The sequence below is a fragment of the Rhagoletis zephyria genome, unplaced genomic scaffold (assembly GCF_001687245.7).
Source record: "Rhagoletis zephyria isolate East Lansing unplaced genomic scaffold, Rhagoletis_zephyria_1.1 Rzeph_scaffold_00972, whole genome shotgun sequence".
In the NCBI taxonomy this organism is placed as follows: domain Eukaryota; kingdom Metazoa; phylum Arthropoda; class Insecta; order Diptera; family Tephritidae; genus Rhagoletis; species Rhagoletis zephyria.
The window spans coordinates 72,444-89,676 of NW_016158056.1; the positions used below are offsets into that span (position 1 = coordinate 72,444).

Genomic DNA, 17,233 nt, shown 5'->3' on the forward strand with positions numbered 1-17,233 from the left:
GTCTGTCATTATTTTTTTGTGCTGAGTGCCATAGTTTGTTTTTGTTTTGTTTTATTTTATTGTTTACATTTATTTTTTATTAGCATTTTTTTTTGCCGCTTCAAAACTATTTTAGCTGTAATGGCGCATAAAAATTCAATTGTCTACGATTTCGGATTTGAAAGGCAGTACAGTGCAGCAAATTGGATGGACGANGTTTACATTTATACAACAAATAATACTAATAAAGCGCTTTATCGCTTTACTATCGCACAGACAGTGAATTCAATGTCTGTCATTATTTTTTTGTGCTGAGTGCCATAGCTTGTTTTTGTTTTGTTTTATTTTATTGTTTACATTTATTTTTTATTAGCATTTTTTTGCCGCTTCAAAACTATTTTAGCTGTAATGGCGCATAAAAATTCAATTGTCTATGATTTCGGATTTGAAAGGCAGTACAGTGCAGCAAATCGGATGGACGGCTGGGCGTATGAGTGATGTATGGCGTAGGCAGGTGGCTTGAAGCGTTCGCCTTATACATACATACATACGTGACGCAAACAAATGACCACGTGTCCATTTTTTTTTTTCAAATATTCGTAATGTTTTTCGAGCTAAATTTTTTTTGTATTTTTTTTATAAAAACCCCGTCCAAGCTTTACCCAAAAACATACAAATCACAGTTTCAAACTTTATACCATGATAAAAATATTACAAGGTAAATTCATTCTCTCAATTCGTCGGCCATGATTTTTTTCTGACGCTTGCAAGCATTTTAAAATCATATAAAATTGAAAATAAAAAAATTAAAATGTTCACAATTTTTGTTGTTTGAGATTGAAAATAAGAATGTGTGTGTGTGTTTGAGTTTTGAATTTTTAAATTATATTGCTGGCAAACGTCAGACTGCCTCTCAATGGTTTTACCTGGTTATGTTTTCATCATGCTTTATACAAAATTTAGGAAAGTTCAAAAACAAAAAAAAAAACAAAAAAAAACATAACAAGTTCAATTTTGTTGTGAACGTTCTCCCGCGATTTATTTCATGAGAAATTCATGCTTATATGGGAAAAACTGCGAAAATTCGTCACAAAAAAAAAATGCAAAAATCAACGGGATTTTTTTAGCCATCTGAAACTTGCACTATATTAGGCTAAACCACCAAAAGTTTCCTAAATATTCAGATTAAAAAGTTTAAATTTTGATGAAAATTTGTTGAATTTTCCAAAATTTTGTATATGGTTTTAGTTAAAGCTTGGATGGTTTTTTATAAAAAATAACAAAAAATTTAGCTCGAAAAATATTAGAAATACTTAAAAAAAATCAACACGTGGTCATTTATTTGAGTCACAGTGTGTAGAATGTATGTATACTAGAGTAGTCCTGAAAATGTCAATAAAATGGTTTATAAGTACAAAATAAAGACATCCGCGGAAGTTTCAAAACATATTTTTAGAGGTCGCTACTAGGGTTAGAAAAAAAACTGTAATCGCTGAAATTCGACAAAATTTTGATTTTTACCAGCTAGTGACTTTATGAATTTATATAAATAAGTTTCAATAATATGTCAAATTTATCAGATTTCAAATCAAAATTTTGCCGAATTTTTGCAATTTTTTTAATTAAAACTGAAAAATTAAAAGAAAATTAAAAATATTCGTAGATGTCCTTATTTTGTACGTATAATAAATGGCGGCCCATACAAAATTTAGATGTTGATATTGTAAAAAGTTAGGTTTTTCAAGTCGAGAGAATATCATAGGAGGGCCCAGGTTTTCTTCCCTTACACAGAAATTGTTGCTAGAAGCCTTAGACTGATAAGCATATTGCAACATTTTCAAAGCGTTTAGGAAGAAGATAAGAGATATTTATAAGTCATCACGATCAAAATTTTTGTAAAGACCACGAATCAACCCCAAAGCCGCTTGATTGAAGAGATGCCTTTCAAAGAGTTCAGAGCTCCTCTCTCTTCTTCATTGGCGCGTTCATACGCTTAAGCGATTTTGGCCGAGCTCAACATAGCACGTCAGTCATTTCTCTGCTGTGTTAACTGACGCCAATTGGAAATGGCAAGCGAGCGAAGTCCCTCTCCTCCAACGCAGAGGAGGCCTTCCTCTTTCTATGCTACCAGCAGCACGTACTGAACTGGAACATTTGCACTCATTCGTTCAACATGTTCTAGCCGGGTAAACCGCTGTATTTTGATTCGTTGGACTAAGTAAATATGTNATTTCTCTGCTGTGTTAACTGACGCCAATTGGAAATGGCAAGCGAGCGAATTCCCTCTCCTCTTCTCGAACGCAGAGGAGGCCTTCCCCTTTTTATGCTACCAGCAGCACGTGCTGAACTGGAGCATTTGCACTCATTCGTTCAACATGTTCTAGCCGGGTAAAACGCTGTATTTTGATTCGTTGGACTAAGTAAATATGCCAAAGTCGTTGTAAAGCTGACACAGTTCAATTTCTTGGAATAGTCGAGGGGAGAACACACTGAAATCAGTCTTAAAACATTAGAACATCTAATGGCTGCCCGAGAGTTCCTGCATGTGACAATATACAGGAGATAGGCAATATTATAGCAGCAACGCCTTTTACTTATAAGCGAGACCATTTTCACTCGATGAAATCAGATAGCATGGGTTATTGGATGCCTCCAACGATATATGTAAGTCTTCGGGTCCGGATGGGATTTAACCAATCATGCTCAGGTGAACGATAGATAAATTAACTTCCTGAATAACGACCACTTATAGGGCAAGTCGTCATCTTAGNTTACTTATAAGCGAGACCATTTTCACTCGATGAAATCAGATAGCATGGGTATTGGATGCCTCCAACGATATATGTAAGTCTTCGGGTCCGGATGGGATTTAACCAATCATGCTCAGGTAAACGATAGATAAATTAACTTCCTGAATAACGACCACTTATAGGGCAAGTCGTCATCTTACCTACGATTATATACCAAAGCAACGAAAGGAAATATTAGGAGTGATCTGCATGCAAAAAGCAGGGATTACCGGCCATAACACTGCCAAATGTTTTCGATCTATCAGTCTCTTTGTCTTTCTCCTCAAGGTGATGTCTCCAGTCTTTTGAGTCTACTGATCGAGCGCCGCCTTACTTCCAAGAATTTCAGCATGCTTGCCGCTAAGAAGAACCAGTTTTTATTGAAAAAGTGCTCCGGTATAAAGAATTTGTGGTGGCAGCCTTACCGAATGTGGAAGTCGTCTTTAACAATGTTAATTTGATATCCACCCACTGCAGTATAAGACCCGTTTGTTATTATAACAATAGACAAAATTTTGCGTAGAAAAGCAGTAATGTTTCATTAGAAATCGGTAAAGTAAGTAAAACGGCATGTTGAGGTAATCCTAAGGGTGGGGTTTTATCTCTTATTTTATGCATTCTCGTCCTTCACAAATTTCTGCTTCGCACCACATCGAAAGTTTTTAAGGTGGTTGCCTACACAGATGTCCCAGTCATCTTGGCATTAGAGAAGTTCCTCTGGACGGTCCGTGGAGTGCAACAATCTGTACTTAATGACCAGGCAAGGTGGACATATGGAAACGGTCAGAGGATTAATCACTCCAAAACCAAACTAGTTCTGTACCCGAGACGATATAAAATGGACAATTTTCGAACTCCACTACTCAATGGTGCAGATATTAATTTGACAATTAAGGCATAGTTCTTGAGGGCTTTTTTGAACTCTCAGCTTTCTTGAAAATAAAGAAACGAAGAGCGGAGAAGGAAAGCTACTCCATACTACTGTGAGTTTACAATAGGAAAATATTGAATACTATGATCTCAGATAATATATTGGGTATACAAAGCGTTAGTTAGGTAGGGTATCTAACTGGCTGCATGCAACTAGTTGCGGATGGAGTAGAAACAGAAGGACACGGAAGTTGACTTTGACCGAGGAGGTTTACAGACTTTTAGATTACTGCAGCATATTCTAGACTGAGATATATGCAAGTAGCATGGAGCTCCAAAAAACTCGCCTTCGTTGTGTACAGCCAATCTGCAAACGAGGCTTTTGCCAAAGATCAGTACAATCTCTTTGACAGCAAGGAAGTAATAAGAGGATGTGCGGGCCATAATCCACATGTCGGCTAGATGTTGAACTGCTCATAACGATTTCTGTAGAAGCTATGTAGATGAGGAAGGGATAAAATGCATCCAAAACTTCCTACATACGTATCACTAACTGTCTCCAAAATTTGTAGAACCATTTCTTTGACAACTTAGGCAACTTAGGAAAAACTATATTGGGGATTATACTAAGATTCGCCAGTAATCATTTAATTAGTTTAATGATATTTAGGTACAGTCCACTTGAAGACATCACTATGACCCTTTGCGGCCTCCAGGTGAACTCTTTAACTATGTACGTAGAGCTGCCTGACTTTCTAACTTATCTTAAAAATCAAACGCATTTATGCCAAGACACGGTATCACTTTAAAAAGTTTGATAGGAAACTAAAACCTTAAATAACTATACTTATTTCCATTGAAATCTAATATTTTTACAGTATAATTCTGACATCCTTAAAGTATGCTATTTTATTTAAATAAGAACAAATAATGTAAGGCGTATAAGGTAAAGACTTTGCCGAAATATAATCGGCAATATCCTGAATGTATTCATTACGAGTGATTTCCTAAAATTTTTATTTGCTGGCATACTTTTAGGCTGCAATTGTGATATTCTTTTTTATATGCTCGTTCAAGGCTTTGAAGCTCTTTAAATTTTTGGCGCTGAAACCATGAAAAATAACAAACATTTAAACGTAAATGCAATGCCTTAATTTCCCCACATACACACACACACACAATCAAAGCAAGCAAGTATCCTGCACTTATGCAATATTTGCGCCCAAAAGCATGCAATACATGCAAACGGCGTTCAAAGCATTCAAGCCGCAGCGTCAAGCCGAAGTTGTTGGCTGCATGCCAACCTTGAACTAGCGTTGCCAATGGAGTTTGCCATACGGGCACATTTTTTTTTTTTTTTTTAAGAAATTTTAAGAACATTTTCGGCGTAGTTCTTTGGTCTTTTTCCTGCTCTGTTTTTGGTTTTGCCTATTTTATGTAGGACTTCCATTTTTGCGGTCACAAATTCTCACTATTCAAAGTGCAAATATCCGTTCGGCTGGCTGTCTAGCACATCTACACTCGCACACACAAACACACCTTTGTTTTGTTGTTTGTATATCTTCGCGCTGTGCGCCTTTGTGCAGACAATACCGCTAAATTTTATGGCGTGAAGTTGGCGGCGGCGACGGCAATGATGCTTTTTACAAACTTGTGAAAATTCGCGCGCAACTTCGCCAAGACAATTGCAATCGCGGGAAGTGTCTAAGTAATGGCGAGTAAAATATGAGAAAAAAGTAGTAACGTAAAATACCTAAAGTCGCGTATTTTTGCAGCAGACAATAACAAATTTGCACATTAATTTGAAACCTTTTTCGAGTTTTATTGGCGCGCCGCAATGCAAACCTTTTAAATTTAGCGGTAACTTTTTAGCGCTTCACCGGTCGGTTGGTGTGATAAACGGAGAGGGGTTGAATATATAAGAAGGGGAAGCAGAAACCGTGGGCAAAACAAAGTTTTGTTTGGAGTAACTAAAACATCAGAGGAGTGTCTTGTTTACTGCCAAACGCAAGAAGTTGTAAATAAGCGACGGAAGTTGTGGAAAATAGGCGGCTGTCGAAGTGAGTAAGAAACGCGTTGTAATATTTTCGGTAAAAAGAAAAACTTGTTTGGAAAGTGGCTTGCTTTTTGCTTTTTATTAAGTTTCGAAGAAGCAAATATTTGTGCTTCTGTTTTAAAGAAATTTTAGAACGCAACCAGTTGTGGCCCGACGAGTCCGGCCTTTAGCATCTTTGCATTAAGTATATACTTTCTGCTTAACTTTGAAGAAATCGTTTATTTCCCGCCGAGCACTGTACTTCTCTACCGACTCATAAATGCTTAAATATAAAGCTATTCCTTTGGATAACTCTCTACTACTTAGTCTATTGATACCTGGGCACAGCACACAGCGGAAGTTTTTGTTTTTCAACTGAGTACAAACTATCACTGAACTTCCTGGAGGTCGATCACGCCCGCGTTTACCCACGTTTCCTCCCATTCGTCGCTTCGAGCTTACCCTCCTACGTTAGCTTTAATCAGAATGAAGAAAGCGGACCTTCGCCCGCCACTTAACACAACTCTCACCTTCAGGATAGTAATGAATTTTATCGCGCACTTTCTGACACCAAAAAAGTAGAGAGCCTGGCGGACGATAGCAATCGAAGGCAAGGATAATCGACGATTAACGGAAGTACATAGTTAGAAGACGCAGCCAATCATGTGGTCCGCTATCAGACGTAAATATCTCCGAAGTATCCTGGCTTATTCTCCGACAGTAGCAGCTGGTGCTACTCTTTCCGCAAATCACATTGTAGGAAGTATTTTGTCGGTGGCAAAGCAAAATATGTTTCGGCATTGACGAAAATATTCATGATAAGCCCAAATATGATAAGTGAGCACTGCGGCGTCGAAGGAAAGAAGTCGGCCTCAAGCTGACCCGAAAAATATTCCCAACTGTATTTGTGGGGCCAACACCGTTTCGTGCAGGCAGTTGATCTTCCTCCAGACTCGTAATAACTGAGTGGGTAAACTCAGAATGCAATCAGTACTGGGAAAGGCTCTAAACACCTTCTTGTAGATACTTTCTATAGAAAGGTTCTTTAGATTACTTTCTGGATATCTAAATGGTCGTACCCGCACCCTATGCAACGAATTGGTCTGTCTCCGTCTTGAGGATTACGCCACGCGTTGTCGTAATAGCGAGACCTAAATGCTACCGCAGTGACCAACCCTGCAGATCCTTGCTTAAAGTAAATCTCTTAGACACGTTAGAAGCCATATAATGGCCTCAAAGACCTGGTTCAACGACAGCTGATCCATTCACAGAACCAGGCGGATTATAGACAGGCCTTAAATGGAATTCATCAGGAGTCAATCAACAACTTTTAAAATCTTGCGCACTCTACGCCTTCATTAGAGACCAACCACTACTTAACGCAGAGGAAGAGCTCAAGTTTTCTCACCCACCAAGGCACTTTTGGGATTAAAATGGCAAGCCGAGGGTATCTTTTTCCTTCCCATACTTTTCAATGATGGTTTAGTCCATCAGATTTTATAACTTCCCTAGCCCTCAGTTTATTTTGATCGCAAGTTAATTTGCAGTAAAGGCGGTCTCAGTGGTGATTGCAAGTGCCCTCTGTGAGCAAGCGTATATGGCAAGATTAAACGAGCTTTTCGCTCACAGGCTGTTAACTGTTTTCTTGGCACCTAAGCATATGCAAGTAAAGTTCAATGACGAGTTGATGCTTTGGCTAAGGCCCAGCCATCGGTTAACGTACTAAATGTCGAAAATTGTGCATACCCTCAGCCAAGTGTCTTTGGCCTGATTCCTGCAAGCGCCGAAAACTCGCTGAGAAAATGTTGAACCCCTTTCTTCGACCACCGCAGGGGCGAGTGCTCTCTGCAGACAGGCGTGAGTTCCTAGTTACTTTATTTGCGCATTCCTAACAGAGACCCCTGATTTAAGTGGGCTGTAGGTATTCCACATCTGCCTGGTAGTCCTATACGTTCCTGTACAGCTCCACCTCTGCTTAGCTTACGAGTGAAAAAAGTGGGTAACTTTGTTTTTTATTTACTTAAGCAAGATGGGCGCATATCTACCACGTTGGACACGTTTAGTGCAGGTACGTATTTTGGGGTACCTGACATAATTTCCACGGACATAACTTCCATGGGCCCGTGGAAGTTATTTCAGACTTAATTTTCACGATGATTAGACATAACCGCCAGAAGATTTCCACGAAAATCTCATGGAAGTTATGTCCTGACTTAACTTCCACAATAATTAGATCGCTAGAGGGGGTTTCCTTAGAAAGCTCGATCGAGTCATCATCCAATTCGTTCTCAATTTTAATGTCCAATTCGTCTTCATCATCGTTTTCTAATAGAGTTTTCTCGATTACCTTTTCTAAAACCACCTTCGATGAAATTGTTAGATATCTATTTGGTCCTATAACAATAACTTGGAGGCCTTATCGATTTCAGCATCCCGCCGAAGAGTTTGTTTTTTTTCTTGACCGGTGGCAGATAACCAGCACTCTTAACTCGTAAAAGTTTGCGTAGAAATAGCATCCTCTTCTGAGATTAGAAGCGAAAGAAAACGGAAGAAATTCCCGTTAATTGGAAAACGTTTTCCCAATGCAGCATAAGCTTTCTAAAGCCGAAGTGGTGACATAACTTCTGACAAAACTTCTATGAATCAGATCTTTGAAAGTAATGTCAAACTTTACTTCCATGGACCAAAAATCGATCGATGGTATTAATTTCAGGACAACTTCTATAGAACTTATGTCACGGTTGAATGTATGTTAGTAATGTCCGTGGAAGTTATGTCGAAACCCCGTATTTTGCAAGTTCATCTGGTGCGTAATTTCCGTAAATAGGTATACTGATCAGAAATTTAAGCGGTTTTAAATGGTATGGTAGTCCGCGTAGGACCAAAATGGCACTGATGCAGAGTACCTTATATAGGTTGTGTTGCGAAAACTGCACTAAGAGGTCTTTTCGGAATTCAGTAGATGTCGCCGTAGCTGCTTTTGTTACGCTATCTACACACAATTATTTGAGGTGTATTACAGACCAGAGTTTCAGAAAAGTACATTAGTAAAGAGACGAATAAACAGTGGGGCAATTTTTAAATCCATTCATCGGGAATCATTGAAATCAGTCTAAGCAGAACCATTTTTCAAATGAGTTTCCACGCAACAAGGTAATCATGACCTCTTTTTTAACGCAAGCTAGCCAAATGGAATGCCGGAAAAAAATGGCAGAAATAGACTATTTTAAATTCGTGCTAATTTGTTGAACTATTTTTTGATTGGCAGTTGCTTTCCGCAATAACTTTCTATTGCTTCACTCTCTTCATCAATCAACCTCGTTCTCCTCCTCAACGAACCAATAAACGCCCCATTTATGCCTGACTGATGCGTGCGTTCATTTGGCAACACCACAAATGCCACCATTTAATTTACCACTTTTGATTAACTTCATCAGCTCGAAAACGTGCTGTTGTTGATTGCAGACGTTAGCAAACAAGCGAATGCATCAAGCGCAAGCAAAGGAAAGCAGAAGGTGAAGAAGACGACTGTGTACGGCAAGTAACCGCAACAATTTAAGCATGAATGACGTAGAAGCTGCTTTGTGAAAGACAGCAAACGAAATAATAATTCCTTGCGTTCTCCATGCATCTACCTTCGCTCGTGGTATGTTTACTGCTCTATTTCAGGCTTATTTCGCTGATTTGCTGATGCGTGGTGGAGATGAGGTGTAACTTCACGCACTCCCACTTTTGCCGCTTGCAGTGCTCTTACGCTTCAAACTGTTTCATTTTTCTATTTTTTTTTCTCCGTGCTTTACGCCTTAATTCTCTAAACTGTGCGACGTGATAGCCTGCATGCAATTGACATTTTTGCTGCTGAAAATTTACGCGCGCACACACACAGCTACATATGCCATACTGCTAAATGCACCTCTGTATTTGAAATATGGTAGTAGACGCAGCATGAATTCCCAGCGTTACTTGGCGCAAGCAATTGCTGCTGGTGTTGGTGTTCATTGAAGTGTTTAAAACGGTCCAAGTAGGAAATTCGTGAAGAAAAAAATTTGGAAAACTGGCAAAATAAAGATACTTCAAGTGGTAAAACAAAAATAGTAATTATTGTTTGTGTAGAAATATTTGCAAATAGGATTTCCATGTAATTTTTTACAAAATTACGTTGAATTTTTTCGAAAGAAAATATATTTTTTACATTTCAGTTAGTAAGTTTTTAATTTTGTATGCCCAGGTTCCCATAACTTTAACTTTTTGACGAGGAACACACAAGAATTTCAGCTTAACCATGAATAAATCACAATTTACAGTTCAAGCTGGAATTATTCAATATGAAAATATTGAAATTTTACTTTTTAAAGACAAGGAAGCCGTAGGGAAAATTTGAATTTGCAATACCAGTGCTGCCAAATAAGCTCACTTTTATTACGATTACAAATCAAAAAATTAAGTTATGCTATTTGCGTCTTCACACTTTTTGTTGGAAATTAGGCATTTTCGATCTCCAAGATTGCCATGTACTCATTAAAAAAATATAAATTTTCAACTACTTTGAAATAGTGCGTTTGCCTGATCGAGGTAACCGTCTATAACGAAATAATGAATTCAAGAATGGTTTGTTTTTTAAGAATTTTAATTTTTGGGGTTAGGGTTGCCATGTACATACATACATACTATTGAGTAAATTTCGAATACTTATCATGAAGACTGTTTTATGGCCAGGGTTGGCACTGAAGTGGGAAATTAATATTTAAAACTGTATATCTAAAGTTGTATACGCCTCAGTGAATTTTCGAATTTTTACTGGAAGTTCCAATTAAATTTTTAAAGATTATTGTGTATAATGATATAACTTTTTCTTTATTTTTAATAATTTAATATTGTAGAAATTGTGCGTATTTCAAATAAAGATTCTAAAAATTTTTATTTTTTGGTTGGGGTTACAATTATTCATAAAATAATAAATTTCAAAGACACTAATTTCCAAAGTCAATTTAATTTCAAAATTTAATTTAAAAAAATAGTTTTGAACAAACTTATATTTTTCCTTGAAATATTTGTGAGCAGGGTTGCCATATGCATATTTGCTTCGGATAAAACATTTCAATTTGAATACGTTTATATATGCACTGTCTTACGATTGATTTTTTTCGATTTATATTTTTAAAACCAGAGTTGCCATATGAGCAACTAACTTTTTCTCAAAAAAAATCATACATCCCTCCAACAAAACACTGCAACTCTTTTTGGACCCCAGCAAAATATTTTTCTCAAATCATCATCAACTACAACTGTGAAACTCCTATCCAAAATTTCCTCTAGAGTATGCGCTTCGCATCCACGCAGCAAGAAAAAGTCACGATAAAACCAAGAAATCGTCGGTTCACTTGCCGCTGCAGTCACATCCTATTCGCTCGTTTATTACCTGCCCCTTGCATTTATGCCCGCATTTCGCACACATAACAAGCTCTAGAAAATCCACAATCCTTACACAGCCTGCATAGGAAAAGCGAATGCAATGGCAAAGGAAGTAAGAAAACTGCAACACAGGAGACATACAAAGTGTTGACTGCTAAAGAAAAAAAACACAAAAAAAGTGAAGAAATTGTCGTTGTTGGGCGGATTCATGGGTTGAGTGCACGCTGGGCGTATGTATATGAGGGGCTTTTAAATATGCGTTTGCATATATGTGCCACAACAACGGAAATGTGCAAATTCGAATTATGGTGCTGGAAATGTTGGCAATGACAAAACTGGAAATTAATTTAAAACTTATTTTATTTTTGTTCGACTTTGTGATTGTGGAAAAATCAATGCGAAAAGCGTAGTGAGAGCTGGCGAAGAATGATGTGAGTGGATTTGAGTGAAGTGGGAATATTGCTGTAAAAATCGACGACTTTAGTCAGGATAAAAAATGACTGCTCGGACTGTTTTCTATTTGAATAAATACTTCTAGCAGTTGAGTATATTACTTTCCTAATCGAACGCCAATGACAAAACTCATCGCATAGCAAATTATATTTAACTGCTGCGCCTAAAATTGTGGCACAAATACTTGACTTCAAGCGCTCTAATAATAACAATTTTCGATGTTATTTATATGACCTATGTATTTATCAAGTTATCGACATTTATTTAAACTATCAATATTTATCGAGTTGACGAAATTAATCGAGTTACGTAATATATTTATTTCTTTGAACTAATGAAATTATAGACATTTATTAATGTATCGAGATTTGTTGATATCTAGTTAACGAAATGTCGGTTTATAGAATTGAAGTTTTTGGAATTTTCAAAGTATAACGAATTATCAAAATTTCTGGACTTGTATAAATTTATCGAGTTGTCACTACTTATCGATTTATCGAGCTACCAGAGTGGAAAGAGTTATCGAAATTCGTCTACAGATGTCGTAATTTACGGAACTATCTGAATTAATCGAGTTATCGAAATTTATAGAGTTATCCAAAGTTTATCGAGTTATCTATTAACAATATATAGAGATTTGTAAATTTTTGTCGTAATTTACGGAGCTATCTGAATTAATCGAGTTATCGAAATTTATAGAGTTATCCAAAGTTTATCGAGTTATGTATTAACAATATATATAGATTTGTAAATTTTTGGGTTATCGTAATTTATCGGAAACACACAGTTGCGGTTTATTGAGAAATTGTCAGCCATATGTAATGCAAATGAATTGTTCAAAAAAAACACTAGATATATGGTCGAATATTGGCTATAACTGGCACTCCTAGTACTTATTATTTCATTTATTAGGACATTTATGAAAAGTATAAAAATATTTTTGTATACGCAACTCAAAATATTTTTTGAGTAAATGATCCTGTCTCCCAATACTCCTGATGTCGTTTTGACTAGGCCGTTTGGGTAGCTTGCTGCCTTCACCGATATGCCACAAAAAGGCTAAAGAACCAACTCGTGAGGTGGCACAAATTTGATCCATGGTCCAGCGCCCTTATTCATCTGAAGCGCTTTCAATTTTGGTAGAGACTACACCCGCAATCGCCGAGAGTACGAAGAAATCGAGATTGGTTAGCATTTACTCTGCCATTATCCAGCCATATTTAATCTGAGCCTGCTGTGAATACACCAATACTTTTTCTGCAGTGTTTAAGGTCGACTAAAATTGGCGATTTTTACCGCTTTATAACTCTAACTAATGGGTTCCAACAATGAACGAAAATGCCATCACAATGCGCCAAATGGGATTTCAGTATGTCGTCATCTGGGATCTATGTAGGTGGAGGCCAGGCCCTATAGATTTACAACGCAACCCAAGCTGCCCAGTAATAGTTGGCAACAAGATTCTTTCATTCGCTCATTCCTTCATCGACCCTTTTTTCACTTTAAACAGCACACGAAATTATATTTTAGGTGCAATTTAGCTCGTATGCCCAAAAGCTTCTTTTATGATTTCTGCTGATAAATCTTTTACACGTTTTCAAATATTCCACTTCTGAGTTATATACGTTTTTAACTGCATTGGTAGCTAGTCTAGTAGCTAGATGCGCAAACTTCCATAAAGATGTTTTTTTTTCTAATAGCTGTCGTCATGAGAAAGCTACTAATTAAAGCCAATTGTCGTCCTGAGTCTCCTTAATACTGTAAGTGCCTCCATTTGCGTAATGACTTCAATACCATGGGGAGGAGCACGGCCGAGCGCTTAAACAAAATGTGTATTAAAGCTAGCTCTGATACTATCAATGCACAATATGTTTTTCTGTTCTATTACTACTTGAATAAAATTAAAAATTAGTATAATGCCCTCCTGTTTACTTTTCTTATCATTACAGCGCAGCCCATATGTTTATTTCCTCAATTGTGGCACGCTGCGTAATCGATTCATATTGCGCTTGAACGAGTCACGTGATTTGGTGGAGCGTGCGCGCGAGTCAATTTACTTAATTCAACGGTAAGTGCAATTAAATCAGCAAAAATATAAAAAAGTGAATTGAGTAGAATAAGAAAACTATCACCGTAAAAAATGTCTATGTGGCTTCTAAAACCATTCATATGTAGTTCAAATTGAATAAACCAGTTGCGAATTACAAAACAATAAGTTTTAACCAGTAGTTCATGACATTGCGATCTTTCTCTCTTCTCCTCCATTTTCACTTTTTAATTTGTCATTCTTTTTCTAATTCTTTCTCTTTCCACAAACAATACATAATTTAAACAACTACTCAGCATGAGCCAAGAGACATATCCACGCATCGATGTGCACAAAACGCTCGAGGCCATGGAAAATGATCTGGAGGAGACGAAACGCAATCTGACCGTACTCTCAGCGACGCTCGATCGACGCGCTATCGATCGTCATTATGCCGACGCATTACGCGGCCTTTGTGGTGGCGGCTTGCTCGGTCTGAGCCTAATGATGGTCGCCGGCTTGTTAACCTCCTTTCTGCTCACCATATTGGTGTACGCCGATTCGCATGCTTGGATCTACTTGAGCAAACGGTAAGTAGAAGAATGTATATAAAATATTTAATTTGCACGCATGTGTACTTGTACTAATGTGTAATTTTTGTTCTTGTTTTTATGCTCTGTTTTCTTTAACATTTTCTTGTACGCTTCATTGTCATATATCTCCACTTTTTAACTTTGCTCTCTTTCACTTTCATTTTCTTGTTCCTACACTGACGGCAACACTTTTCTGCTGCTCTGTTTTATACTTTCTCTCTTTTTACTCACTCACTTTCTCTTTCGCTCTCTATCTCACTCTTCTATCCGTTGTATGCTTCATTTCTTCTTCTTTTGTGTTCTTCTTCTTCTCCTATTTCTTTTCTCACTCTTTAGACCCAGCTCACTGGATATTGACAAATCCGAAACCACGCCGCTTTTCCCATCGAATGCACCGAGCGCGAGCATATCACCCACCGCACCCCTTCATACGGGCACCATGAATCGCACCCTACCGCATCATCAACAGTCGGCGTCGCATGGCTTGAGCGTCGGCAGTGGTATTACTGGCGGTATTGGCAGCAGCGGCACGCTTGGTTCGCATCGTAATGGCACCGCCGGAATCAGAACAGGGTTCGTCGCATCATCATCACCTACAACAACTACAACCACACTACAATACAACAATCATCCACATAGAACTAACGCTAGCGCAGGCATTGGTGGTGTTGGCCACACTGGCACTGGCTCTGGCATATTGAGCGGCCGTTTGACGATTGGCGGCAGTGCCGGTGGCAAGGCATCACCTTCGCCACCGCCGGGTTATGATGTTGTGGTGCATGGCACAAGGCATGGCTTTTATTAATTTTATTTTCTTAATTTCAATTTTCATTTTCCCTTTATTTAATATAATTTTTTTTCTCACTTTACTTACATACACTTAATTGCATTAATTTCATTGCCACTCTAATCGTGTTTATTTAAATTTATTAAGTGAATTGGGCATTTTATTTAATATATTACGTTTTTTTTTATGAAATTTACTGCAGTAGTTTTGTAGTTTTTTTTTCACCGAAAATAGTAGCAAGAATTCGTACTCAATTTTTTTTATATTTTTTTACATAATTGCTGCCGCACAGTGCGCTTAAATGGACGCAAATATTGTGTGAAAAATTTGTCAAATCGTCTGCGAAAAAAATATATTTTTTCTATTTAACAAACAATATTAGTTTTTACACAATTTTTTATTACAAGTTTTTCTAACAATACTATACTTTTTTTATATTTTTTTCTCGCTTCAATTTATTAAAGAAATATATGGCTTAAAAAAATTAAAGCAACAACAAATATTTGTTCACAATTTTTTATTTTTGCAAAAAAAGGGAGATATTTTTTAATTTTTTGGATATCATAATTTTCACATATTTAAACAAAACATTTTATTAAAATTTATTTTCTATTCGATTAAAACATTATAATAAAGAAAATACTTTAAATGTAATTTATAGGCATGAACTTTTTATTTGAACTCTGTTCAGTTGGAAAAATTAGGACCTTTTTTAAATACTTAATAACAAAAAAAAACATGTTTTACATTCAGTGCGTTTTTAGGTTTTATGCAAATTAGATTTAAATAATTTGATAGTACATAACTTTTTACATTTCTTTTTTTCGGTATTTGGTAAAAGAATATTTTTTTTAACTTATTTTGCCAGTATCAGTAATGAAGGTATTAAAGTACTAAAAAGGTAACAAGTAACTATTAAGCAAAAAATAGAACCGAATCCACTTCTCATATAAAAATTTATTCATGATTCAATAATCGGATCTAAATTAGTATGGCACCACCCTTGAGGTACCACCTTTCCGATAAAAAAATAATTATCGAAATCGGTACATGTGGTCCAAAGTTATGCGGTAACACAAATAGAAAATTAAAAAATATTCCGATGAATTGATAACACGATCCTTTTTTGAAGTCGGTTAAAAAAAATTTATGCTCATGAAATTTTGTTTTTTCTACACAAAAAAAATATACTTTCGCGAGAATCTTAAATGTTTGTATCGCATGAAATTGTACTTTGCTCAACAACAAAATTTTTTTTAATTTTTTAGTTTTTTTTTTAATTATTTTAATTATTCTTTCATCAACTTTTATGCGAGTTAGTTTTGATGGTTACAGATTAGACTAAAATAATATTTTTGTAGTATTTTTTCAGTTTTTTCTTTTCATAAAATTTCAAGAAAAATATTTTTTGAGTTGTATTTAAAAAAAAAGTATTCTTCAGAGCAAAATTTTTCTTTTTTACTCATAACTGTTTCATGAAATATTTTTTAGTTTTGCTCATGAAATTTTATTATTTCTTCATCATAAGTTTTTACGTAAACCAATATTACAGTTACTTTTTAAGCATACATATTAAACTAAAATAATCATTTTATAACCCCAATATTTTTTGAGTTTTTGTTTTAATAAAATAAAAAAAAAACTTACTTAATTTTACTTTCGATAGGTTGAACTAAAACCAGGAACCTACCACTAGATCTAAGATTCTTATTTTTAGATAATAGCAAAATCGTTATTTTTTTGATTTTTTTTTTTCAAACAAGAAGAATCGTTATTTTTAATTTTACTTTTTCGATCAAGAATAATCGTTAAATTTCGATTTAATTTTTTTCGATCAAAAATAATCGCTGAATTTGGACTTGAAATTTTTCTATTTTTAACCGTTAGAATGGATAATGCATTTTGTTTATATATGTACATGTATATTGTATATTCTGATAGTTCAAAGCTAACCATCAGGATTTTGCTTGGCGGTCTTAATATTCTGCACATTGCTATATTTTATTCAAGCACAATGATTTTGTATTTATTTTTTCGCATACATTTATTTGTGTTGAATTTTTTTTACTTTATTTTTTAGTTTAAAAACCCAGATTTAAATTTAGTCTAATTCTTCTTCTTCTTCTTATTTGGCGCTGTAACCGCCTAAGCGATTTTGGCCGAGTCCAAAACAGCACGCCAGTCATTTCTCTTCTGTGCTAACTGACGCCAATTGAAAATGCCAAGTGAAGCCAAGTCCTTCTCCACCTGGTCTTTCCAACGCAGAGGAGGCCTTCCTCTTCCTCTGTT

At 36.1% G+C, this 17,233-nt stretch overlaps 1 protein-coding gene across 1 annotated transcript in view; it reads left to right on the forward strand.

Moving 5' to 3' along the window:
- Positions 1–17,233, forward strand: part of LOC108362263 (AF4/FMR2 family member 4) — a 72,071-nt gene that overhangs the window by 45,682 nt on the left and 9,156 nt on the right. Inside the window, 3 exon segments of the mRNA XM_017615173.1 lie at positions 13,488–13,606; positions 13,882–14,154; positions 14,494–14,946. Coding sequence (XP_017470662.1) covers positions 13,488–13,606; positions 13,882–14,154; positions 14,494–14,946 — 845 coding nt within the window.